The sequence below is a fragment of the Onychostoma macrolepis genome, chromosome 24 (genome assembly GCF_012432095.1).
Source record: "Onychostoma macrolepis isolate SWU-2019 chromosome 24, ASM1243209v1, whole genome shotgun sequence".
Classification (NCBI taxonomy): domain Eukaryota; kingdom Metazoa; phylum Chordata; class Actinopteri; order Cypriniformes; family Cyprinidae; genus Onychostoma; species Onychostoma macrolepis.
In genome coordinates, this window is record NC_081178.1 from 177217 (window position 1) to 204716 (window position 27500).

General features: G+C 43.9%; 3 protein-coding genes across 5 annotated transcripts in view; 1 reads left to right on the forward strand and 2 right to left on the reverse strand.

Moving 5' to 3' along the window:
- snx16 (sorting nexin 16) overlaps positions 1-6460 on the reverse strand; it is a 6814-nt gene extending 354 nt beyond the window's left edge. Inside the window, exons 1-7 of one of the 2 annotated variants that reach the window (XM_058765080.1) lie at positions 5535-6460; positions 3452-3571; positions 3230-3378; positions 3084-3153; positions 1944-2080; positions 1718-1834; positions 1-972 (exon numbers count right to left, since the gene is read on the reverse strand). The exon at positions 1-972 is cut by the window's left edge and continues 354 nt beyond it. In XM_058765080.1, the coding sequence (XP_058621063.1) occupies positions 873-972; positions 1718-1834; positions 1944-2080; positions 3084-3153; positions 3230-3378; positions 3452-3571; positions 5535-5804 (963 nt within the window). In that variant the 5' untranslated portion in view covers positions 5805-6460 and the 3' untranslated portion in view covers positions 1-872. The remainder of the gene's footprint in view (positions 973-1717; positions 1835-1943; positions 2081-3083; positions 3154-3229; positions 3379-3451; positions 3572-5534) is intronic. The other variant, XM_058765081.1, reaches the window with a different exon arrangement.
- Positions 6461-6483: 23 nt separating this feature from the next.
- On the forward strand, positions 6484-13038 carry pigm (phosphatidylinositol glycan anchor biosynthesis, class M). The gene is made up of 5 exons (XM_058765078.1): positions 6484-6790; positions 8929-9446; positions 10504-10762; positions 12156-12257; positions 12335-13038. The coding sequence occupies exons 1-5, from the start codon at positions 6638-6640 to the stop codon at positions 12497-12499; spliced, it is 1197 nt and encodes a 398-aa protein (XP_058621061.1). The 5' UTR covers positions 6484-6637; the 3' UTR covers positions 12500-13038.
- Positions 13039-13176: 138 nt separating this feature from the next.
- Positions 13177-27500, reverse strand: part of ahrra (aryl-hydrocarbon receptor repressor a) — a 25976-nt gene continuing 11652 nt past the window's right edge. For both annotated transcript variants that reach the window (XM_058765077.1, XM_058765076.1), the window contains exons 4-9: positions 22593-22684; positions 21459-21548; positions 18703-18811; positions 17357-17490; positions 16179-16381; positions 13177-16100 (exon numbers count right to left, since the gene is read on the reverse strand). In XM_058765077.1, the coding sequence (XP_058621060.1) occupies positions 15365-16100; positions 16179-16381; positions 17357-17490; positions 18703-18811; positions 21459-21548; positions 22593-22684 (1364 nt within the window). In that variant the 3' untranslated portion in view covers positions 13177-15364. The remainder of the gene's footprint in view (positions 16101-16178; positions 16382-17356; positions 17491-18702; positions 18812-21458; positions 21549-22592; positions 22685-27500) is intronic.

Genomic DNA, 27500 nt, shown 5'->3' on the forward strand with positions numbered 1-27500 from the left:
ACGGAGACAAACATGACAGAAACAAACGTACGTGATATTGCTGTAAACGTGAAAACAGAGTTGAATGGAGTTTAAATCACAGTCGATGACGAGCAGCGCGGTCACTTCATCTGCTTCCCGTATCCCTTCTCCAATCCTTTGGCTGAGTAAAAACTTGATCGATTCATCAAGCACAAACACACGAAGAGACATTCTGAAACATCCCAGAAGCAAACAGAACCCAGGCAAAACCAACGGAAAGCACATTTTAATATGCATGTCATTTAAATACATAAAACTCTGGGAAAAGACGCAAGGCACCGTGTCATCAGTGAAACTCTGCGGGAAGGCACACAGCTTCAAACGAAGCTTAAACGTGGTGTTCGACATGATTTCATCAAGTAGTGTAGAAGCATCTATCCCATAATCCCTCAGGACTGTAAAGTGCAGGATGTCCCGCTACAGAGCGACTGCAGGCAGGAGTGACAGGCCTCGCTGTGATCAGCACTAAATATGGCTTTCAGTGAAGCAGAAAACTAAAAACACATGCTCGCTGCATGAGTCAATCCACACAGTCTTCAGCGCATGAACGTACGAGTGCAGTGATCGGAGCAGGGACCGAGCGGATGACTAACAGAGATGAACACCAGTCCCGTGTGTGAGTCTCACTCAAATTAAAACACAGACGTGACCCTGAGAACAGAGAGATGCTTGTCCAGCGCGGCCGATCTCAGTCTCGGTGTGCCGCTGATTGTCGTAGTGATTCTGCTTCCTGACCTTTGGACTAAACGTCTCTCTTTGGCTGTCGTTAAACACGAGTCCAGCAAGCAGATCACACGGTGCCTCCTCATCTCCGCCGCACAGGAACCGAAATAAAACCAGAGGAGAGACGCTCAGTGTTCCAGAGGAGTGACCTGAATGACCGGAGGAGACGCACCGCTGACGGACGGACCGCACCAACACACGGAGCCCTGAGACGACTGGAGCACAGCCCTGCGCACACACACACACACACACACACACACACACACACACAGATATCAGTGCATCTGCTCTCCAAGCTTTAAAACTGCAATGAAACAGAAGTAGCAACAAGCAATAGGTAACAATAAGTCGATTTTTCTTCCGTATTCTGACAGATTATCAAAAAAAATTAAATAAAATGTAGCACAGGGATTGGTTGTTGCATCAGTTGTTGATTTGTGGGCGTGGCTCTCAGAAGTGTATGCAGATGAGCGGGGCGGAGCTTATGAGCACTAAATGACTGGAGAATCCTGCACGTGTCACCAGAGACGACTGACGCTTCACTGGATGTTATGACATGATTAAACTATACACGGTCAAAAATTATAACAAAAAAATTAAACAACTACACGAATGAATAATTCACAATAAAACCAATAACATGCATTTGATTTCATGCTGAAATTATAAAGACTATGGCCTGGTTTCACAGACAGGGCTTAGGTTAAACCAGGATTAGGCCATAGTTCAATTAGGACATTTAAGTATTTTTTTTATAAACATGCCTTAGAAAAAAACATTACTGGTGTCCATCTTGAGACAAAACAAAAGCACTGCCATATTTTAAGATCAGTTGGTGCAAGTTTCTTTCAGTTGAAACAGCTCAGACTTACATTTTAGTCTGGGACTAGGCCTAAGCCTTGTTTGTGAAACCGGGGGTGCATCAATAAAATAAAACATAAAAAGCCAAAAATACTAGCTCTAGAGGACTCACTGGCTTTCATCAGGCAGCTCCTGATCGGCCTCCGCAGCAGAAGACTCTACGTCCAGACTGCAGTCGCTGCCCGCTCCGGACGCACAACACGGACTGTCTGGAGTGAGAACGTCCCCGCTGAACACACACACACACACACACACACACACACACACACACACACGGTCAGTCTGTCTGCTGTGACGCTGCACTGATGCTGCAAGTCTGTCAAATGTTCTGGATTTACTTGACTCGTCCTTCCAGCTTCTGAATGTGCCGCTCTTTCTCTTCCAGTGTTTTCTTTAAGCAGTTTATCTCTCGCTGTTTTTCTAGAAGTTCCTTCTGAAGCCTGTAGTTGCACTCCTCTAGAGTCTCGCAGAACGCCTGATGGACACAGACAGACTGACCGCTCACATCTCAAGTCCTGTGCGGCTTTTAAAATCCTCACAAGATGTTTCATTTACACTTACATTAACTCTGTCTTAACATTGTGATGCACTACATCTGACCCTAATGCCACCTATAGTTCAATTACAGTCATTAGGTGCGTTCGACCTGAAGCACGGCTACAGACGGCGGTCAGCGAGAGTAGCCGCTTGCAGTCAGGGGCGGAGTTAAAAACAGACACGTCAAGCCGGACACGGTCTGCTCCCGTTAGTGACACTCACGCGGTGCTTGCACTCTATCACAGATGAAGTGAATAAAATGCAATATTTGTCAAATACACAGACGTTTCAGAAACGTTTTCATGAGCAAGAGAAACACTTTTTATATACTGCTTAATACAGCGGCATCTGTTCAAGAATAAAGTTCAACGTAAATATATACTATTTAAATACTAATAAAGTGAGGGTATATATGCTTTCAGTGTTTTATGATAAACGTGACTCAAAACATTGCGACTACAGTAAAAAAGCTTTTACTGTTCTAAAAACACAGATTTATGAGCAGTATTGGATTTGAAGATGTTAGAAACACACGTTATTGTTGTCATGTGGTGAATTTGGCCAATCGTGAAACAGCTGTGTGGTCATCTGCTGAGTCAGCCGGCCGCTCTCCAAACGCTCTCGCGGTACTTTGATGCCACACGTAACAGTGACGTGACGTCGGGTTAAGTCGGACTAATTTCTAACCGGCATGCACTGCTTCAAGTCAGCCGCTGATCGGTCTGCGCAGTGCTGCATGAAGTCGAACACACCTTACGTCTGGGTTTAGAATCATGTGACCCCACGTTAAAGGATTGTGGGTAATCAGTAAGATGAGATTTTAGCACTAGTTACATCAAACATTGCTAACAGTGTCTTCTATGATGTGCAACACATACATCTCTGTTAAGATCTCAGAAAATGCAGTTGGCGGTTTGATGATCATATCTGACGCGACTCACCCGACTCTCCTCCAGACTGTCGAACGGCCCGGGAGGATCATCCAGACACAAGAACTCACGCACCGCCACACTGAGGAACACACACACTTCAGCAACCTGATTCATGCGTTATGAATGCTAGACTGAGCCGTGAATCCCGCGCTCACCAGTTGGCGATGTCTTTATGGGCCACGAGGTTCTGGAGGAAGGCCTGCAGACCCAGCTGTCTGTCCTCCAAGAACTCCGTCTCATAGTTGTCTTTAAACCAGCGCTTCGGAGGAAGAGACAGTCTGAACCCCGGAAACATCTCCTTCAGCTGTAGACAGAGACACAGCATCAGCAGAGCTTCACACACACACACACACACACACACACACACACACACTCACCTGGTAACACTCTGAGAAGTCACTCTTACTGACCTTGTCGTTGAGTCTTGAGAAGTCAGTATAGCGCCTGAACACGACCCAGCTCTCATCCAGAGTCTTCCTTACAAGAACCTTATAGACCTGCAGCAGATTGACACGTACAGTCATTTCTACACACCGTACAAATGTAAAAACCTGGGCAGATTCATCACAACAATAAACACATGATCTTTAGGCCCATTCCCAGCTAAAACAGCCCCTAAAACAGAGACGGGGAACTACAGCTCCCTACAGTCTTCAGCACACTTCTGCGTGAAGCTTCATAACCCGAGTCAATCTTTTGTTTTGAATCAGTGGTTCAGAGCATAATGTCAGTCTGCCAAGATCATGTGATTTCAGTAAATCAGGCTGTTATGTCATAAACTGTTTCAAAACTTTTCAGAACGTAATTGCTGATGATCTCAGTGAACCCATAAACCAGAGTCTGTATGTTATTTCATCATTTTAATAACACATTTGCATAATAAAAAAGGAAGATCAGTAGATAATTGTAGGGCTGCACGATATATTGCGCATCTCGTCAGTAAAGCCGGTTCTGTGATCAGTAGTAAATCTCCGTCACCTGTTTTCTAATGGAGCGGCATTTAATACACAGAGCCGTAGTTCACTGACAAGCTACACAATATCACGTTCAATATCGCAGACGATTCATCTGCGACTCTGAGCGCGAACTGCGTAGCTTGTCAGTGAACTACGGCTCTGTGTATTAAATGCCGCTCCATTAGAAAACAGGTGACAGAGATTTACTACTGATCACAGAACCGGCTATACTGACGAGATGCACAATATATCGTGCAGCCCTAGTTAATTTACTTGTATCCATCCCTGATTAGTCAAGCCCAAAACAAGTTAAAAGAACACATCATTTACATCTTATTTGACAGGTCATACGTTTACTACATGTGCAGTTTGTAAAAGCATGCATGTTCCTGTGACTCCCATCACTGGGGAAAAGCTGGAGGAGATGTGGGCGGCGCTGCAGCTTGTGATTGGTCAGACACACGGTACACAAACATCACCGTAGCCAGCTATGAGGTCACCGAGGTCTGGTCCTCTGTAAATTTTTCATGAAAGCGATCGCTGTGAGACGCTGATGGAGAGAGCAAGGGTGCGGGCGCAGCTATTACAAGCGTCTTCAAGACTTGTCTTTTCTACTTAATTTGACACTTTAGAAAGTTAATAAAGTGGGAAGTTGCAGTTTAGGGTTAGCGATATCTTTATTTTATATTATTTACAAAAGATGTAAGCTAACATTAGGTAACGAAAACACCAAACATCATGTTATTATCTGTCAGTTCTCAACGCAATTAAACAGCATTTAACACTAGTATACATAGATCTTTAGAACAATAGATTACTGAATGAAATGAAAAAGTCTATGCTATTTAAATTCAATACAGTAGTTAAATTTTCACAAATTCATCTATATAGCAATGGTTATTAATGAAAACTATAACAGTAATATGTATTGTTGTGTGAATAATAAATAACCGGCAAAATGATCAACTCCTAGCCTATAGTAAAGTATTAACAAATTTTGATGAAACAAGTTCATCCCTCTAAAACAGAAAAAACATCTTTCACAAACATCTGCACGTCTGTCTCTTTTAAAGCGTTTAGTGCATATAATGAGTTATTCGTAGGGGTTATTATAGCACAACTCTTCACCCCACCTCACTAATTAACCCTGGTTACGGCCACCTTCACAAACCACTGAGAATGAAGAGTTGTGTGCCAACAGTGGGTCCTGATGCTGGCCCAGGTTTTCCCCTGATTATCTTTGTAGGACATTGGTGTCAAACTCAGTTCCTGGAGGACCACAGCTCTGCACAGTTTAGCTCCAGCCCTAATCAGACACACCTGATCCAGCTAATCAAGCTCTTCAGGATCACTAGAAACCTCCAAGCAGGTGTGATTTGGAGCTAAACTCTGCAGAGCTGTGGCCCTCCAGGAACGGAGTTTGAGACCCCTGATGTAGGAGTTACGAGGCGGTCCCGGCCGATGAGAAAGCCCGTCTGCTGTGATTCGTGTAAGAAGGACTCACAGTAAACTTGGCCCTCTCCTCCATCACCTCGTAACCCAGGACGGTGGGTGTGATGGGCCGCTCGTCCCAGCTCTGTCGCGGGGTCTCTGGAGGGCTGTCTGGAGGGCAGCTGGAGTACTGCACCGAGCACTCGGGGCCGCTGAGCCTGGCGCGGGGGACGGGGCTCTGGCGCGGCGGAGTCAAGCACCTGTCGCTGCCCGCGGACGCGGCTCTGTCCGCCCGCGGAGCTCGCTCGAAGGGCACGGGGACCGGAACGAACGGCGCGGCCATCGCAGTCACGGCCTGAGGAGATCCAGGAGGAGGCTCTGTGAGACAGGACTGTTAGAGAACAGACTGACACGAAACACAAACAAACACGGTCTGAGGAGAAAAACAGAGCGTGACGTCACAGCGACTCTGACGGAGATCCTGATCAAAGACAAACAACACGCGATAACTAAACACCATATTTAATTATCTTGTACAAATCCAGCTGCACTTCATATTTTCTATAATAAGTGAATGTTCATCTTTACTGTATGTTTTGCTCGCTGTTATTCCTCCATCCACCGCCTAACGCTCGGCCGGAAAAACGTCATCACGCCATGGCGGAAATGACGCGTATCGTGCGCTTGAAACAAAAAATAAATAATATTATTTAATATGTAGTACTTCTTGTGCTATTGAATTAATAAAGCATTAAAAAAAATAAGTGGATGAATATTATTATCTTGATGAAGCGCGTTTGATAGATGTGCAGTTTGCAAATGTGTTATTCATATGAGCCGATTCTTTTCGATGAACCATTTAAATCGGTTCAAAAATCGCATCAATCGAACCTGACAGATGCGGTAATTTCTGTTCTCAAGGATTGTTTTGTTTTCAATAGCAAAATTACTAAACCAACTGCGTATATTAATTAACGTCAGAGTGACAGCGCAGAAATAAGTCGCTAGAAAGGAAACTGACGCGAGCCCAAAAGAGGCGGGGTTTCGTGGCTCCTAGTGCTTCTCGGATTGGTCAGATTCTTGTCACGTGGGCTCGGGACAAGTAAGATCGGGTTTTCAGGAAGCGTGATTCAGTGTGTGTTGTGTAGTGTTGTGTAGTGTAGTGTTGTGTGAGTGATGGATGCCCGGCTGTGTGTGCTGCTCAGCGCCGCGCTTCTCGTCCGTCTGGCGCTGCTGTGCTTCGGTGTTTATCAGGATCAGAATCTGCAGCTCAAGTACACGGATGTGGATTATCACGTGTTCACCGACGCCTCCAGATTCATCATACAGGTGACAAACAGACATACCTAATAACACACCTGCCTGTGATTAGCTGCTTCAGGTGTGTTTGATCGGCCTCACAGCTCTTCCCAAAAACATTCCTGGAGCCCCGACGCTGCATCCGCGTGTCCTTCATCACACACACCTGACTCACACACACCTGAGAGAGAGAGAGAGAGCAGAGGATCTGTAGACACTGTGATCTACAGCAGATAGAGAACGAGAAACACTTTCTGCTGATGTGTCCTAAATATCACAATGTGAGGGAAACATTTCTCCCCAGATTTGAAGCATTGATTCCATCATTTACTGAACTTAGAGATACTGAGAACATGCCCTTCTTACTCGGAGAAGATGATAACAGCTGCACTCGCTGCTAAATATGTGTTAATCATTCACAATGTTAGATGATAAACAGTTAACTCTAAACTGACTTTATCTTTTCATTTATTTAGATGGATTTTATTTATTATTATTTATGTTATTGTTATATATATATATATGTTAATGCTTTGGCAACATTGTGCTACACAGTCATGCTAATAAAGCTGAATTGAAATGAACCCACTTCTGCTGCATGATCAATCACAATCATGCCTTGGAAAATCGTAATTATGAGGTAAAAAAAATATATATTTTTTAATGAGATTACAAAGTAATGACAATAATTATGGCATAAGTTGAAAATAAATTTTTCATTTTTGTTTCTTATAATTTTGACATTAATCTCAGTATAATTTTCCAAAGCTTTTTTTTTTATGTTAGAAGTGGGTTTCCATAGACTCCTATCCAATAACAGGCCAATAACATGACTTTGGATCAGAAAAACAATCTGATCATGAGAGTGTATGACATGCAGCTCCACGGAGTGTGTGTGCTGTGTTCTGCAGGGTCAGAGTCTGTATGATCCACGATCACACACACACTTACACACACACACACACACACACACACACACGAGATGCTCAGTTGTGTGTGTGCTGTGTTCTGCAGGGTCGGAGTCCGTATGACAGATCCACGATCACACACACACACACACACACACTCACTCACTCTCTCACACACACACTCACTCACTCACTCACACACACACACACACACACACACACTCGTATGAGGCGCTCAGTTGTGTGTGTGCTGTCTTCTGCAGGGTCGAGTCCGTATGACAGATCACGATCACACACACACACACACTCACTCACCACACACACACACCACACACACACACACACACACACACACACACACACACACACACACACACACACACACACTCACTCACTCACACACACACACACACTCGTATGAGACGCTCAGTTGTGTGTGTGCTGTGTTCTGCAGGGTCGGAGTCCGTATGACAGATCCACGATCACACACACTTACACACACTTACACACACACACACACACACACACACACACACACTCACTCACTCACTCACTCACTCACTCACTCACTCACTCACTCACACACACACACACACACACACACTCGTATGAGACGCTCAGTTGTGTGTGTGCTGTGTTCTGCAGGGTCGGAGTCTGTATGACAGATCCACGATCACACACACACACACACACACACACACACACACACACACACACACACACACACACACACACACACACACACACACACACACACACACACACTCACTCTCTCACACACACACTCACTCACTCACTCACACACACACACACTCGTATGAGACGCTCAGTTGTGTGTGTGCTGTGTTCTGCAGGGTCGGAGTCCGTATGACAGATCCACGATCACACACACACACACTTACACACACACACACACACACACACACACTCACTCACTCACTCACTCACTCACTCACTCACTCACTCACTCACTCACACACACACACACACACACACACACACACACACACACACACTCGTATGAGACGCTCAGTTGTGTGTGTGCTGTGTTCTGCAGGGTCGGAGTCTGTATGACAGATCCACGATCACACACACTTACACACACACACACACACACACACACACACACACACACACTCACTCACTCACTCACTCACTCACTCACTCACTCACTCACACACACACACACACACACACACACACACACACACACACACACTCGTATGAGACGCTCAGTTGTGTGTGTGCTGTGTTCTGCAGGGTCGGAGTCCGTATGACAGATCCACGTTCCGCTACACTCCTCTGCTGGCGCTGGTTCTGGCTCCGGGGGTTCTGCTGAGCTCTGTCTGCGGGAAGCTGCTGTTCGTGGGCTGTGATCTTCTGTCGGCTCTGCTGCTCTTCCAGCTGCTGGTTCTGCGCGGCTCGGCCCGGAGCTCGGCGACGCTTCTCTGCGGTCTGTGGCTGTTTAACCCGCTGACCGTGGCTGTGTCCACCCGCGGGAACGCCGAGTCTCTGCTGGCCGTGCTGGTTCTGTCCACGCTGCTGTGTCTGGAGTCCCGGAGACGCACGTCTGCAGCGCTGCTGTTCGGTCTGGCCGTCCACATGAAGATCTACCCGGTCACTTACGCGCTGCCCGTCGCGCTGTCTCTGTCCGGAGCGCCGTCCCGCGGCCGAGGACTGGTCCAGAACCTGCTCCGGTGTGTCAGCGGGGATCTGCTGCTGTTCGCGGCTGTTTCTGGAGCGGTGTTCTTCGGTCTGAACCTCACCTTCTACTGCATGTAAGTGATTCAGACACGAGCTTCTGCCCAAACGCTGCACAGCAGTTTTGTGGGAAACTGTTTTTGTTGATTCTCCTCTGATAGTGAGTTCTCCTCAAGTTCCTCCTTCATTCCTGTTTAAAAGCATGCTATGATGCAGATCTGGTGTCTCAGACGTCCATCTGAGTTAGAGTTTGCATCACTGCACTATTATTCTACGGAGCCCTTTAAAGGACATTGTGGTGGGAGGAAAAAATATTTTTCAAATGTTTTGTGTTCTCTCGCAAAACCATTTGAGTTCGGACAAACTCTTCCTGTTTACTTTACAGCTTGCAGTGGTCACAGCTCGTGTCACAACGGAGCGGTTCATAGAGTTTTATTTTGATCGTGGACTCAAATAAATTAATAAGTCAGTGCTTAGTTCAAGGCACGGTTTTGGGACATAATAAAACGCTTAATGTGGCTTAATGTTTTAAAACAGCGAGGACCAAATTCGATAATAAAAGCTTATAAAATTATTAGGCTAATATTAATAACCTTATTAATAATCTTACTAAGCAGAATAGCCCAGAATATGAACGCAACACCCTGCATGTAGCCTAAGCTTTTTCTCCCCCATAAAACGCTTAAGGTAGGTGAATATAATGAAAACGGTGATTTAAAAATACCAAATCCATTGCATTCATATTCTGGGCTATTCTCCTTTATTAATAGTAATATTATTAATAAGGTTATTAATATAAGCCTAACAATTTTATTAGTATTTATTATTATCAAATTTGGTCCTAATGTCACTGTTTTAATACATTAAGCCGCATCAAAGCGTTTTATTATGTCCCAAAACCGTGCCTCGAAATAAGCACTGACTTATTAATTTATTTGAGTCCAAGTTCAAAATAAATGCGAGAGAACGCAAAACATTTGAAAATAATTTTTTCCTCCCACCCTGTCCTTTAAAGGGCTCCGTATTATTCTGACACGTGGAGCACAATATTATGATATTAGTCCAGAATGAGCAGGTGAAAACGTGCATTTGTCACTCATGGAAAGCTGTCTGTTGTTTTCTTGTCTTTTGAAGGTACGGCTGGGATTTCCTCCAGGAGTCTTATCTGTATCACCTGACGCGCAGAGACATCCGGCACAACTTCTCTCCGTACTTCTACCTGCTGTACGTGACGGCGGAGCATCGCTGGAGCGGCGTTCTGGCGCTCGTCTGCTTTCTGCCGCAGATGCTGCTGCTGTCGCTGGCCTCGCTCGCCTTCCGCTCCGATCTGCCCTTCTGCTGCTTCATCCACACCGCCGTCTTCGTCAGCTTCAACAAAGTCTGCACCTCACAGGTGCGTTTCCCTCGAGTGATTCTGAGGTTACGCCTCTCTTCAGATCATTGCATGGCTGTCAGTTCAACATCGAATGCAGTTTAAAACCTTGCTACTTGTCTATAAATCACTCAACAATCAGGCTCCTCATTATTTGTCTGATTTACTCCTCTCCCACACTCCGGCCAGTTCTAAGATCGAAGGGCGCATTTCTCCTCCAAATCCCTAGAACCCACTCAAAGATCAGGACCCGTGTTCTAAGAAGAGATCCTAATTTAGCTTCAAAATGTCTAACTAGGAGTCTTAGCTTCAAAGTGATTCAGGACCAATCTGAGAGCAACTCTGAGCGAGGAAAAGACAGAAGTTATCTCAGTGAGGAGGCGGGGCTGACCCCGTTGCTAGCGATGACACAGTCTTTTGAAGACTGTGATTGGTTGGTTGTCCAAGACGGAAATAAAAGAGGCTTTTAAGAGTAGGGTTTATTATAAGCCTTCACTTTGAAATTACAGGCATAATTTTTCCTGTTTACTGTACTCACACACACATTCTTTAGTTTTTATTTACCATGCTGTCATACTTAACATATTTTATAGGAAATGAACAGCAACACAATAAGGTTCTGAAAGTGCTGTAATTGTTTGTGATCACTTTGCTTATAGAAGGTTGTGACGGACCCACATCATCGCTGCTGCAGAGTTGCATTTTTCCAGTTGTCAAATATGTTAATGTAGTTACTGTAGTGATACGTCCATTTCTGGCGCTATGGCATTTCTGCGCGGCGTCGGAGATGTTAGCGTGTCTCTACGGATCGGTCACAAACATGATCCCTGCACGATCTAATGTGTAGCGTTAACACATTTCTTCTCCCTCTTCATGTTTCATCCGCCGCTAAAGAAACTCTTAAACCTCTTAAAAGTCCTCGTCCGTACTCCTAACAATTTTGGACCTTAAGACCTCTTTTAAGGGTTAAAGGGATAGTTCACCCAAAAATGAAAATTCTGTCATCCTTTACTCATCCTCAAGTAGCTCCAAACCTGTGTGAATGTCTGTGTTCTGCTGAACACGAAGGAAGATATTCTGAAGCATGTGTGAAACAGAGCAGTTCTGGGGCACCATTGACTTCCAGAGTATCTTTTTGTTTTTTCCTTCTATGGAAGTCAACGATACGCCAAAACCTTACTAGGATGTTTTCTTTAATATTAAGAGGAAACACCCACATTTCTCAGAATTTTCTTAGCCTTTTGTTACTAGGAGCAGCTCTCCTCACTAGGCTTCTTCATGAATACGGGCCGACAACCTTCCAGTTCACATGAGAATGGCTTCCACTTTATCATACCTTAAAACCCATCTCTTCTCTTTGGCTTTTAATATGTAGCAACGTGTGACTCTTGTATGGTTTTCTGTCTGTCTGCAGTATTTTCTGTGGTATCTGTGTCTGCTGCCGCTGGTTTTGCCTCGGCTGACGCTGAGCTGGAGACGAGGGCTGGGGCTGCTGCTGCTGTGGTTTGTGGGACAGGTGAGCCGAATATTCTTCCTCTTGTGTCTCTAACAGCGTGAGTCTGTGGTTTGGGCAGCAGTATGTCGTGTTTGCAGGCGCTGTGGCTGTCACCGGCGTATTATCTGGAGTTCGAGGGCTGGAACACTTTCACGCTCATCTGGATCGCCGGGCTGCTGTTTCTCCTCATAAACTCTCTCATACTGGGACAAATAATCTCCCATTACAGACCCGCAGAGGCCCAGCTGAAGAAAACAGACTGACAGACGCCTGTGAGAGAACATCACTTCACACATTATGGCAGCTGAATACATTGTAAAGATGTAGAAGAGTGTTTCTATGCAGATATTGTCTGGTTGAGAGGATTCAGATGTGCTGACCACTAGATGTCGCCCAACAGCAGATCTCGAGATGGACGGCACAGTTTGATGTTGAACAAGTGCTGCATTTTTCAACACTTTACATTTGCTAAAGAGTCAGCCGCTCTCAGATGAACTTAGATTTCAGACGTGTAGATGCATTGTGATCACGATAGTGAGCGTGTGTCTGTGCAGAGATTATCGTGAGTGTGAACACGATTTATGAACGCTATCTACACGTCTGAGGCGTTTGCAGATGTGAGTGAAGAGATGAGCTCCGCCCACCTGGCGACGTCAGCACCAATAGGAGCGAGTGTTGACTGGCGGTGGGTGGGGCATCTGATGACGTGTAGTGGAATAATTCATCTGAGCTCCGCTCCAGCAGCTGAAGCTGTTCTCTCAGATCAGCGTTAAACAGGATTAAATCATCTCTGCTGTGACTAGTTTAGTTTCTCTGTGATTCTTTCATTACATTAGAAGCTTGAAAAATCTACTGTTGTCACAAAATAACATTTTTCCAAAATTCTGGCCACAATTATTGAATGAACAGAAGCAGTCTGAAAATCTGTTTGTCTGACAAATTCACTGTTATTACTCACAACAGTCTAATTAAAGCGTTCAAAAGGAGAATTGGAAACATTATTCACAGCAAAACACTACAACACCACATAAACATGGTCTTTTTGTCATACAAGATTTTTATTTTTATAAAAGTTATAAATATAACAGGAAGACCCACATTTGATTGTTGCTGCTTTGCAGCTACAAGCTTGTGTGAAACATTACTGTATCTTCTGTTAATATTTATTGCCCATATTGAATGCCGGTGGCAAAACGTCATGTTAAAGTCTTTCCTGAAAAAGTGCAAAAGGCCATTAAACAAATACAAATTATTGATACAAATGAACCTTCCAGAAACAGCTCATCAAACACCAGGGACATTACGCCTCGGCAGGTTTTGTTTCGGTTAACTAGCCCCAGTAGTGCAAGTGTGGCGTTATTATTTATTACATTTAAACAGTAGTTTTATATAAAGTCATAGTTACAAGCCCTGAACATCAGAGCCGTGCTCTATAAAACGCATGAAATGTTTGGCATTCTTATCAATGCTGAAGTGAATTTAACGTGTTTAAGAGCCTAAATATTTGACATTATTAATTACTGAATACGTTTTATGACTGGACTGCCTCAACATACTGTTTGATTTTTTTAGGTGGGTTTTTTCACCTCTTGGCTATTTCATGAGATATAAAAACATTTCTGTCATTGATCTGGCTGATATCTGAACACAAACAGATGAAATCCTTCAGTTTGTATACTTCTAAATATTTAATAAACATGCAGATGAAATGCTTTAACAAAACAACTTCTAAAAATAAACCGATGATTGTATTGATGTACTAGACTCTCAGCAAATCCTTCAGATGAATCTGTCTTTTACTATTTCAAATAAAATAATTGGAATAATTTTCAGATATTTTCATTTTTTATTTTATTGTAATTTTTATGTTAGTCATTTTTACTTGTCCATGTTTGTTGAACAAACTGAGAAAGAAATATTAGCCTCACTATATAAAAAGTGCATAGAAAAAAGTATAATGGAAGCTCACCAAACAAAATCTAAACCAGACGCTCAAACGCTGAACGCAACAGCACTGCTACACCGAGAGAAAGAAAAACTTCACTGCAAGAAATGATTGTCTTAGTATTTTTGTCTTGTTTTCCAGTACAAAAATCTAAACATTCTTGACTCAAGATACAAGCAAAAATGGCTTAAGATGTTAAGTCTTGTTTTCTGAAAGATGTATCTAAATAAGTGAGTTTAGCTTGGGGAAAAATCTGCTAATCGGCTCAGCAAAAAAAAATAAATCAGGGAAAACGTTTTTCATTGCCCACTGACAGATATTTGTTCTTGTTTCAACCATAAACACTTTTTCACAAAACAAGACTTCATATATGAAGTTATTTTGCTTCTTAAATAAATGTATCTGGATTTAAGACTTAGATATTTGTACGGGAAAACAAGAAATACTGCAGAAGAACATATTTTGCAGTGTTTTGTGTGTGTGAGTGTGTGTGTGTGTGTGAGAGTGTGTGTGAGAGTGTGAGTGTGTGTGTGTGTGTGTGTGTGTGTGTGTGCACTTGTACAGCTATCTTTGTGAGGGCCGGTTTGAGTTTTAGACCATCGGAGTGAGGACAATCTTGTAAAGTGAGGACATTTTGGCCGGTCCTCACTTTCTGGGACCCCTTTAAAGGCCTGTTTGAGGGTCAAGACTTGGTTTTAGGGGTCAGGTTATAATTGGGTAAAGGGTAGGGTTAGGGTGAGGGTTTGGGTGAGGCACTTAGTTCTGAAGGTTAGGGTTAGGAGCTGGAGATCGCATTGTGTCAATGTATGTCCTTCACAAAGATAGCTATACAGAGCTATACATGTGTGTGTGCGTGCGTGCGTGTGAGTGCTTGTGTGTGTGTGTGTGTGTGTGTGTGTGCGCAGGTGTTGTTGCTTGTCTTGTGGATCCAAATAAAAGAAGTGTGTGTGTGTGTGTGTGTGTGTGTGTGCTTGTGTGTGTGTGTGTGTGTGTGTGTGTGTGAGTGCTTGTGTGTGTGTGTGTGTGTGTGTGTGTGTGTGTGTTGTTGCTTGTCTTGTGGATCCAAATAAAAGAAGTGTGTGTGTGTGTGTGTGTGTGTGCGCACGACAGGATGATTGTGGGTTTGAAATGCACCGCATGAATTTCCAGTTTCAAAATGAATAATGACAGAATGAGAGTGAAGCTACTGCATGAAGACGTAGGGGTTGATCTTGTGTGCGCCGTTCATGGAGCAGTTCGTGCCGTCGTGCCACAGCGGAGCATCGACGGGTTCCTGCTTGATGCAGTGAAGCAGCCCGTGACCTTTGAACTCGTAACCCGCTTTATAGTCGTGCTGCACGTACCCTTTGTAGTCAGCAGCGTAGGCGTCGATGCAGTGTGTGTTCAGTGCGCTGGCGGCCGCTGCATCTCGGTTCTGGACACACTTGAGCGCTCGGGTCGCGCCGTAATAATGTCCGGCGTACGGCGCTCCCTTCAGCCGCTGGCAGGAGGAGTACTGCTCTCCGTATCCGGCCTCCGCCTTCATCTGCGTCCACGAGCAGCCGTTCTCCGAGTCCGAGTCCTGCTCCACCTTCACGGCCGGCTCCAGCACCGCGTGAGCGTCGTATCCGTCGAAGCAGAAGCCCTCACTCTTGACGCCGTCTGCGCAGTCACTCCCGTAGGGCTTGGGCTCGAAGGCCTCGGCTCTGGAGCTGTAATACCCCGGGGCCGATCGATACGGTTTAGTGTAGTGCGTGTGCCTGCCGAGGACCGAGGAGCTTCTCGAGGGCCACACGCCACAGTCCAGGTTTGTGAACTTCTGAACACTGGTCTTACAGAAGTTCAGAGGCTCGTCGGGGCCATAGGGCCCTTCATTCTTGTACTTGTACTCGCTGTCTTTGCTCAGGAGCGAGGCACGTCTGAGAGCGTCGTCTCTGTCACTGTGAGACACACAGAGGGAAATCTCTCATTCCTGCAGTTAGCAACACATGAGGACACGAGAGAGAATCAGCTCTTACTTGTGATCTAGCGAGGTCAGGACGCCGGGGTTCCTGTGTTTGCCCTTCATCACGCAGCTCTTCATCTTCATCTCGGCGATGGAGGGCAGGATCAGCGGCACAGCGACGCAGAACAGCGCCAGCTGAGGAGGCAGGAGTGCTCCGGACGCCGTCTTCTTCCTCTGACCGTGAAGGAACTTCAGTCTTCCCTGAAACTGCATCGTCTGGAAGCACAGAGAAGATCAGGCGTCTTCACTCTGAAGATGTTACGGTACTTAATCATGAAGAGCAGAGATGACTGAGGGATCAATGCTGGGCAGATTACGGTTACTGATTCCAAATTACATGACATGAAAATTGTAGTTAGTGACGTAATCCTTTGTTACACATTTCAGGTAATATAATAAGACTACTTTTTGATTACTTTTAGATTACTTGTGACCTAACTCGTTTATCACATTGATTTAAATAGGATAATCTTGTATTGTATTGATATAAAAATACAAAGAGAAAGAAAATATATTCCATGTGTCATTAGTAACAACAAAGTGCATTAAACATCATTTTACAAAGTTTCCCAAACTGGGGTTTCTGAGTTTCATGAAAAGCTAATAAATCATAAAAGCTATAAATCATAAAAATGTAAAAAAATTTAATATTTTCAAAATGACAACAATCAAAATAAAACGCTATTAAAAAACACTACTAAAAACAGTATTATACCCGTTTACCTGCATGCAGAATGAGAATAATATGTAATAATGTAATCAAAGTAATTGTAGTTTGATGAGGGGGATTTTAAAATGTAATATAATCTAATAACAAGTACTTATAAGTACAAATACATAATCCAACATGCGTGTAATCGGTTACTACCCAAGCACTGATGATAGTGGACAGAACCGTCTAACTATGTGCAGCAAACAGTCTTTCCCAAAACACACAAGACAAATCACACCCAGAGACGCAGTTCTAGTGACTCCACCTCGAGCAGCCAAAACCATGAAACCGGTCTGGAATCTTTTCTCTGTGGAATTTATTTACGGAAAAATCTCATTGAAAACACTATTAGGAGTTGCTCTTTAGTCAAAGGATTATGAAATGCATTCAGATGATCACATGCATGTCTCCGCTCACACAAACTCCTCTGTTTATCTGTGATTGTGTCCTGCAGACCCAGAGCTGAAGGAACCCCTCACCAGGAATCCGGAGGTGCTGTCCAGTAAGCAGCGGACCCGCAGGATAAAGCAGCGGTTCAGGAAGCAGGAGAACTCTGGAGGAACGTTGCACGTCTCCTCAGACTGAAACAAACTGCTGACCACAAAATCTTCACCTACAAAACAGACATCAGCATTACATATATATATATATATATATAGTCTATATAGACTATTATATAGTCTGGAGTATGTGTGTGTTACACACAGAGTGTGAGTCTGGAGTATGTGTGTGTTACACACTGAGTGTGAGTCTGGAGTATGTGTGTGTTACACACACACAGAGTGTGAGTCTGGAGTATGTGTGTGTTACACACAGAGTGAGTCTGGAGTATGTGTGTGTTACACACTGAGTGTGAGTCTGGAGTATGTGTGTGTTACACACAGAGTGTGAGTCTGGAGTATGTGTGTGTTACACACAGAGTGTGAGTCTGGAGTATGTGTGTGTTACACACACACACACACACACACACACACACACACAGTGTGAGTCTGGAGTATGTGTGTGTTACACTCTTCTGAGTGTGAGCCTGGAGCATGTGTGTGTTACACACAGAGTGTGAGTCTGGAGTATGTGTGTGTTACACACACACAGTGTGAGTCTGGAGTATGTGTGTGTTACACACTGAGTGTGAGTCTGGAGTATGTGTGTGTTACACACACACAGTGTGAGCCTGGAGCATGTGTGTGTTACACACAGAGTGTGAGTCTGGAGTATGTGTGTGTTACACACACACAGAGTGTGAGTCTGGAGTATGTGTGTGTTACACACAGAGTGAGTCTGGAGTGTGTGTGTTACACACTGAGTGTGAGTCTGGAGTATGTGTGTGTTACACACAGAGTGTGAGTCTGAGTATGTGTGTGTTACACACACACACACACACACACACACACACAGTGTGAGTCTGGAGTATGTGTGTGTTACACTCTTCTGAGTGTGAGCCTGGAGCATGTGTGTGTTACACACAGAGTGAGTCTGAGTATGTGTGTGTTACACACACAGTGTGAGTCTGGAGTATGTGTGTGTTACACACTGAGTGTGAGTCTGGAGTATGTGTGTGTTACACACACACAGTGTGAGCCTGGAGCATGTGTGTGTTACACACAGAGTGTGAGTCTGGAGTATGTGTGTGTTACACACACACAGTGTGAGTCTGGAGTATGTGTGTGTTATACACACACACACACACACACACACACACACACACAGTGTGAGTCTGGAGTATGTGTGTGTTACACTCTTCTGAGTGTGAGCCTGGAGCATGTGTGTGTTACACACTGAGTGTGAGTCTGGAACATGTGTGTGTTATACACGGCTGTAGCCGTACCCGAGCCGCTTTGAGCCGAAGGGTTCATGGCCCAGTGCAGCTGCCGTCTGAACTCTTGCCGGTCGTCCACGTGAATGTAGTCGAACACGTTCTGATGCATCACATCTGTCTGAGGAGAGAAGCAGAGACGTCAGGAAGCTCTGAGCCCAATCATCATCAAGGCTTTATACAGGTGTTTACACACAGCACGGCTGATACACAACATCACCGACTGGCCAGAAATCAAGCTGCCAAATCTGACATAATTGCTCCTTACAAGCCAAAATAATGTAGTTTGCGATATTTTATTAAAATGTATACAATGACAGTTTGTCTTTTATTTTACTCAATTCCCATCATAATATGAAGATTGGACTTATTCAAATATTAAACCACAAGATCACAAAAGCAGTCATAAGTAGCACAGGTATATTTGTGGCAATAGCCAACAATAAATTGTATGGGTAAAAATTATTGATTTTTTTTTTTTTTTTATGCCAAAAATCATTAGGATATTAAAGGGGTCCTATTATGCTCTTTTACAAAGTCTTGATTTTGTTTTGGGGGTGTACTAGAACATGCTCTCATGCTTGGTGGTTTGAAAATCGCATTATTACAGTACCTCTCTCCCCAGCCTGGCACAAACGGATCGATTAGTTCCGAGTTTGATGAAGGCCCGCCTTCCGAAAAATGAAATGTGTTGTGATTGGTTAGCTGTCTCAGTGCGTTATGATTGGCGAACAGCTTAGACGGTGTTTCAGTACTGCCCCGCCCCTTGCCAAAGCAGCAAGTTTGTCAGTATTGTCATATCAGTTGACCCCAAGATTATTGAACAAGAGGATCGTGCAGATCCTTTGCATGCACGGATATTGCAAGACATATTAAAGTGGTAACGTTATTGTTGTTTTTGTTTGTTTTTTTTTGGGCCAAATCACGTTTTAGATAGGATGTCAACAACAGTTTAAGAATAACAATAGGTTACTGTTGGTATCCCCAGTTCTCTGAAACATCGAGTGGAGAGATCCTCCTATGGGAAGGGCATCCGCGCCTGATCTCTGCAGAAGTATCCAATTGCACCAAGTCTGGCTTGACAGACAGGAGCGTGTGTCCAATGGCAGGTAAAGGGCCGCCCCTTAAAGGTGCTGTATGTAGGATTGACACCCAGCGGTTGAACTAGGTATTGCAGTCCAAATTAAAAATATTGGAAATGTTTTTTTTCACCCGGCCCCTCCTCAGACTTGACGCACACGCAGGTTGCCAGATTAAGGACACCAATAGGAACGAGCGCACATAACGCACAAATACGCTGCGTTTTCCGCCAACTGGCAACCCGCGGTGCTGAAATATAATTGGGTCAACTGGCAGTGGGCGGGTTTCACAAACCGTAACAAACACAGATATTCCGGGCCGGAATGCACATTTTCAAAGGAGAATAAATGACTGTAGCATTGTTTTTCAGATAAACAATATGCTAACTTAGCATGTTTCTTAAATATCTGCAAACATATTATGGTATTTTTATGCTTTAGTAGAGTCAAAATCCTACATACAGCACCTTTAACCGAGCGCATAAAGCGACCGCACGCGCTACCTTTCCTCATTGAGCATATTCGCTTCTCATGCAGCAAGCGGGGCAAACTTGGTGGATCTCTCCACTCGATCTTTCAGAGAAACGAGGTTACGAACAGTAACCTATTGTTCTCTTTCATCATATCGTGTTCGAGATCCACCTATGTGAGATATGGACAACTGGACAGTCTCCTGTAAGGGGTAGGTTTAGGTGTAGGGTTGGTGTAGGACAATAGCACATACAGTAAGTACAGTATAACAACCATTACGCCTATGGAGAGTCCCCACTTCTCACAAAAACAAACATGTGTGTGAAGTGGTCCGAATATCACAAGTTGTTGTGGTAAATCTGTGTGAGTTTGAGGAGCACCATCACAGTAACTGGGACAATTATCCTCTGAAGAACAATGACTTTTGAAGCACCAGGTTATTTTTTCTTTTAGCAGGCGGATCTCATGCGATCAGTCATACGGAACTACTGCTTTACAAGGCAAATGTTCAGAGAGCTTTGCGTGCCTGTCGTATGGAAAATACAGGTCAAGCTTCAGTATTATAGAAAGAATTTGTAATTTCTGATAAAAAAGCAAAGCAGAGGAAGAATTACACATGCAGGCTTATTTTGGGAGGGCTGGGATCTGCTGTACTTCAGTGTCACACGACGTTTAACACATAATGACCCGCAGCTTTAGACAGACATCCAGGAATCTGAGCAGTCTGACCACAATAAAGCTACAGATTCCACGCAAAAAGGCCAATGGTTAACACACACACACACACACTTGACACAGCTATTGTTTCTCTGTAAGTGTGTGTGTGTGTGTGTGTGTGTTTTTTGTGAAAAGTCAGGACATAGATGTGTATAATGTCAAAGGTATGGCAGGTATTACAAGGTGAAGGTGGCATCTCAGGACATTGACCCATGACCCCACTTTTCAAAACGCTTATAAATCACACAGAATGAGGTTTTTTTGGGGAAAGTTGAAATGCACAGTCTCCTGTAAGGGGTAGGTTTAGGTGTAGGGTTGGTGTAGGGCAATAGCACATACAGTAAGTACAGTATAACAACCATTACGCCTATGGGATGAACCCACTTTTCACAAAAACGAACATGTGTGTGTGTGTGTGTGTGTGTGTGTGTGTGTGTGTGTTTGTTTGTGTTTGTTTGTGTTTGTGTGTTTGTGTGTGTGTGTGTGAGATGTTCTGCTCACCTGGTGGAAGCCCAGGTAGTCGACTATGGTGGAGGAGGCGTAGAAGACCATCCCATCACTGCTGATGACCAGCGCAAAACCTGCTAAAGACTGAACACAACAAACACTCGTCACTGACCTGTGATCTGGCCTGTAGTATATACTGTATGTATCTGTGCATTCATTCATACATTCATTTATTCATTCATTCAGTGTGTAAATGTTATTTCGGATATGAAGATATCAAACTCCTGCTTGTATGTTGGTTTTGTTGAACAGTTTTATGGTTGTATTTACTGTCGGCTGTATCTGTGATTCACAATCTTCATGGAAAGCAGCACCTGCTGCTCGGAGCAGATCTGAATTTAACAACAGAGACTTTGATCGAATCGTGAAAACTCTTTTTCTCTCTCTCTGTTGACATCCTGATGGCTTTTCCTCCTTTCTCACATTGTCACACAGACTTCAAAGGCACATCAAAAAGGTCACGAAAGAAACCCATTCAGAGAATTTCCACGGAAGCAGAGAGAAGGAGAATCTGGAATATTCCTCTCCTCTGGGATCAGTCTGTGATTCCTCAAGTCACGCAACACATTGTGCTGCTCAGCGAGAGTCTCTGGAGCTCAGCGCTGCCTCTCACTCGTCTGTCGTCTGGTTTGTGTGAACAGTTCAAAACAAGTCAATCAACCTACTAGTTAAAACCAACTGTTCTAGTTCTACAGAATCAATGCCACAGTTACTGTTGTCATCGGGGCACATGTGTATGGATACACACACGCACTCACACATTCTCTCTCTCTCACACTCACACATACTCACACACACACACACACACTCACTCACTCACGTTTGTTTTTGTGAAAAGTGGGGACTCTCCATAGGTGTAATGGTTGTTATACTGTACTTACTGTATGTGCTATTGTCCTACACCAACCCTACACCTAAACCTACCCCTTACAGGAGACTGTCTGCTATTTCAGATTTTCAATACACTTCATTCTGAGTGATTTAGAAGCGTTTTGAAAAGTGGGGACATGGGTCAATGTCCTGAAAAGTCACCTTCTCCTGGTAATACCTGTCATACCCTTGTCATTTTACACATTTATGTCCTCATTTGTCACAAGAACGCGCACACACACACACACACACACACACCTCAAGCAGCAGCTGGCTCTCAGGGACGCTGCTGGCCACCGTGTCGCGCTCTTTCCCGCTCGCGTGTTTCTCACGAGGGTTTTCCTGAGCAGCTGCAGAAACAGGAAAGAATAGAGTGAAATACTTTATACATTCATTTACATTACATTTGACTTCTTACAAGTGACTGGCATGAATTTTCTATTGTGTGAACAGTGAACTTCAGCTCTGTTCTCTTCCTCTTTTTCAACAACATTATTCAAATCATAACATAAGAGAAAAGCTCATTGTGTTTGGAAAAGCCTCAATCTCTGCCATCTTCTAATGTGTGTTTCATGTGCTTCATGTTGTTGATGAACTGAAATCACTGTAATCAATGCAAACTTGTGTAAATATCAAAGCATAGCTGATCCAGAAACAAAAACACTGATCTTCATTGACTCATCACATGCGTGAATCATAAAGAAGTGAAGCAGGAGTCCCTCTTCCAAACTCACAGTAGTTTAACAATGAATCGATTAAGACTGGATGCTTTACATGCGTTTGTGACCCTTCAGCGTGTTTAAACTGATCCAGTCATTTACAATGGTCTGAGCCTGGTTTCGCTGTGCTGAATGGTTTGGTGGTTGAGCTCAAGTGAACAGCAGTCTGACACACACAGAGCCCCGCCCACTACCCCATCCGACCAACCAGCACAGGAAACACACACACACACACACACAGAGAGAGAGAGAGAGAGGCGCTGGCTGAGCGAGCCGCTGCTGTCACGCGATCCAGTCCTCTGTCAATCTGCAGCGTCTCTGACAGACGGCTGGCGTGAGTCCAGGCCCTTGCGTGCAAACGGAGGAAGCCACATTAGCCTATAAAGACTTTCAGAAGAACAACAGCTGTTAAATATTGATGACTGCTGGCAGGCCATGAATGCTCACTGCAGAAGGTTAAACCCTGATGTTATGGAGCCTAACAGTTCATTATATGTGCTATTGTGCGTCCGCAGCTCCTCTCTATGTTCTGCTGGTAACGTGACATCGACATGTTGTTCACATTTGCCATTATTAATTTGCACTATTCTCGTCCTCTGCTTGGGGAACTTAAACGGTCTCTGTCTAGAATGTCAATACTGAGAGTCACATGAATAATTCTCACATTTCTAGTAGAATACAAACGTTTAAATTAATCAAGTAAAAGATAAAGGAAATAACCTGTTTGAACACAAAGCAAACGTGTGCAGCGCTTCTGTCATTCACTAATCTGCTGACATTTGATTTGATTCTTTCTCGTCCAGCGGATCCGTACAGAGAAACACTGCCAGAAAAACAATTCATCTATTCAGTGTCGAAACACAAATCATATTAACCCAGATGTGTTTGTGTGTTAGAACCGCTACTGCATTTACACAAGCGCACTAAATGTTTGGAACACTTGTGTTGATGTTTATTGTCATGTTTTCTCTCTCTCTGCTAAAAATTGACTAAAATATCCTTTGGTTTTGTTCATATCTGGCTTCATAAAGTCATTATTGATCCCACATGCAAACTCTCTGGAATGTGGAACTAGTTTTGGGAAAGGGTTATTTTTGTCTCTAATCTAGAAGGCAGCAGCTTGACATTCCAGCTTGAGTTTAGGAGTTAAAGAGACAGTCTCACATTATTCTCGTCTGTCCTCGCAGATCATCGAGGCTCACTATAACGCAATGCGCTCAAGATACCGAACAGCTGTCTAACCGCCATTAACGTTTGGGAAAATAATAAAACATTTTCAGATTTGTTTTGAAATACCTACAACATAGGCGTATGTGTGAGATTGTGCCAACGGAGAAATGGATATGTTTGGATGCTGTCCAGCGGGTCAAAGTCACCCAACACCAAAAACAGCCATCATGAATTAGCCATACTGATACGGATCAGGGACATCACTTGATCCCAGCAAATTAGCGGATATTCCAGCCACCCGCGCTAGATTAATTACTGCATCGACAGCCCCCATTCATCTGTTCACAACATATTCATTTAATGGTTAATGTGATCAAACCCAACCTCACTGCATCTCCTGTCCTCTCATTTACACCCTTCACACAGTAAAAACACACCATGCATCGATCAGGGACAATGTAGTGATTATGTAGTGATCTTGCAGAAGTAAAGCAGCACCGCAAAACCTCGTGGAGAAAACACGGTCTATCTCCTGACCGTACAACACAAGAGACACCTTCAGACGCTCCTCGCTGCGATCGCTTTCACACACATTATCTCGTGTATTTGCTGCATGATCATACGAGAATCTGACAATTACAAACTTCTGTTTACACAATAGTTTCTCTTCATTTCTTTGGGGCATCAAAACATAAAAGCTTCATGAAAAAGTAAAGAAGTTTTAACAGTTTCATTTAAGACTCGAGTCTTTGAGTTGGAGAAACACTGGACTCGTCTCGCAGCGCTCATTACAGGCGTGAAGCTGGCGTGTGCTCTAGTTATCCACAAACACCACAGATCATTATCACTGCCACACCATGAATTTGTTATGGTTTCCTGAGTAAATAAACGGCATGCAGTGGGCTGCTAGCGGTCAGAGCGGTTCTTCAGGTCTGGATCGGGGCCTGCGGGAACGTCACAAATGTGTTTCGATTCACACGAGTGTCCAGCAGGGAAGCAGAAGTTTGCGTCTTGTTTATTTCTCATTAGTGATTCTCTGTTGCTTCCTCACATGCCCCTGTTGAAAAAAAAAAAAACAGCATATGCTGGTTAGGTATGTTTTGGAGCATGGCTGCTGGTTTGAGCTGGTTCAAAACATACCTAACCAGCATATGCTGGTTTTTTCAACAGGGGCTTTTGTTCTGTTTAAATGTAATTCAGGAGAATCAAATACAGCGAGGTCTCAAAGTCTGATCTACAAGTGCTGTTTGCTTGAACAAACGAAAAAGTCAAACACTCTAATATTTTGCTGAACTGACTTTAGCTTTGCAAACTTTAGCTTTGCCCTTTACAGTGTGAATCGATTGTTGCATCGTTTCGAAAACCTTATGCACCATCACAATACATTTCGTTTGCCAACGGGAGACTCAAACAACTCTGTGAAGTCAATTCGACTCCAGCACATCCCAAAGACTCAATGGAGTCAAAGTCAGGACTGATTCCCTGAACAACTCTTTGACAATTCGAACCCAATGAATCCAGAATAAGGTCACAGGATTTTTCTTCGTACATGGTTGTTTCAGAAATGAAAACCTGCACACTGCAACAAATAAGCTTTAAAAAATTGTTTTCAAACATATGACATGCCACAAACATATTAATCACTGCAATCATGATCTAATCCCAGATTCTGGAGTATTTGCTTATTAAAATCCAAACAGCATGACTTTTGGCCAGCGGTGTATTGCTGGTGAATCTGTGGGTGTTGTAATGTGGCTTGGCACGCAACACTCGACCCCATCGCCCTCCGGGCAGCTGCACATCAACGGCACAACAGCTTTTCCGCCATTTTCCCATCAGCAGCGCTTTGATTTATGACTCCTTCCCTCAAATATCTCTAGGATGTTCTGAAGTTTTCTATTCACAGATGGACTGTGATCCTGTTGTGAGTGGCTTTGTTTTGTCTTTCTACTAGAGAGAAGGCAGAAAATGGACTGGGATTGACATAAGAAAGTGTGACAATGCAATCACAACAACATTAATAGCTGCATCATTTCAAAGTCAAATGAATATTGGTCACATAAACAACAGCGGATCTCATCTGGTCTCACTTCAGACTGAACGCAACACACTCGAGCTCCATTTGAAAGTATTTCTCATCTAAAGAAGAAGTAATATGAAATGAATGCATTGACGGCGAGCGTCTGAAGACAGTTGTCCAGGATTCCCGGAGCAGCAGGGTAAATCCCAGTCCTGGACCAGTTCCCAGGCGTAGCGTGCAGAAGGGCGGATCCAGCAGAGCTGCTGCTGCCCAGCGACATGCAAACGTGTCCAAGAGAAGCCGCAAACCCCCTTCACTTCTACAGCGCAGCTGGAGGATCAGATGTTTACACTGAAGACAGAAGCTGAGCTCAGAGAGCCTGCGAAACGTCAGAGAAATGAACAGACACCAGCAAACACTGACTCTCTTTCACACTGGACTCTGGGCTGAGGATGAGATGCGTTTTAGGGTTCGTGTTTGGCATCAGTGTTCATCATCTCCTGCAATCGTACCACCGGACAACATATTTACATATATATCCATTCCATTGTTTTTAATAAACTTCCTGTACACTGTCAGTACATATGTTCTTTTTGTCTGTGCTTTGTTATTTTTTCTATGTTTATTCCATTTCATTTTTGTAATATTGTATTTCTGTGTACTAGAAGCTTCTGTCACCAAGACAAATTCCTCATGTGTGTGAACAGACTTGGCAATAAAAGCTCATTCTGATTCTGGTTTCTCTTCAGTCAGTCGTGAAACACTCGATACTTTCGCAGACTGCGATGAGAAGCAGCTGTGAAAACAGCAGTGTAAGAACAGCCTGTTTTTTTCCTTTAACCGTCATCTTTGTCACAATTGATGTGTGTTATTCATTATCGATTTAACTAAAACTCCCAAACTTTGACTGAAACTGTTTTTGTTTCACTAAACTCCTCAGATTGATGTCGTTGTGCTCTTTCCAGATGCAGCACGGCTCGGAAGAAACTCCTAAATACACTGAATTTATAAACTGCGGCTGAGGTATGAGCTGGAACATGTGGCCTCAATGCAAAACAAACCGTGGCACGCAACCCTGCGACGGACAGCCCGCTCCGCCAACACACCATTACTTCATAGCGCTTTCCCGCTTCTGCGACCCAAAGAGCTGTAATTCAGCGCTGTCTGCGAGATTCGGCTCACAAATAAACCACTCACACGCTTAAAGACGTTCAAACAAAATCCATTTTTCATTCAAAGTTATTTCGGTCCACAGCA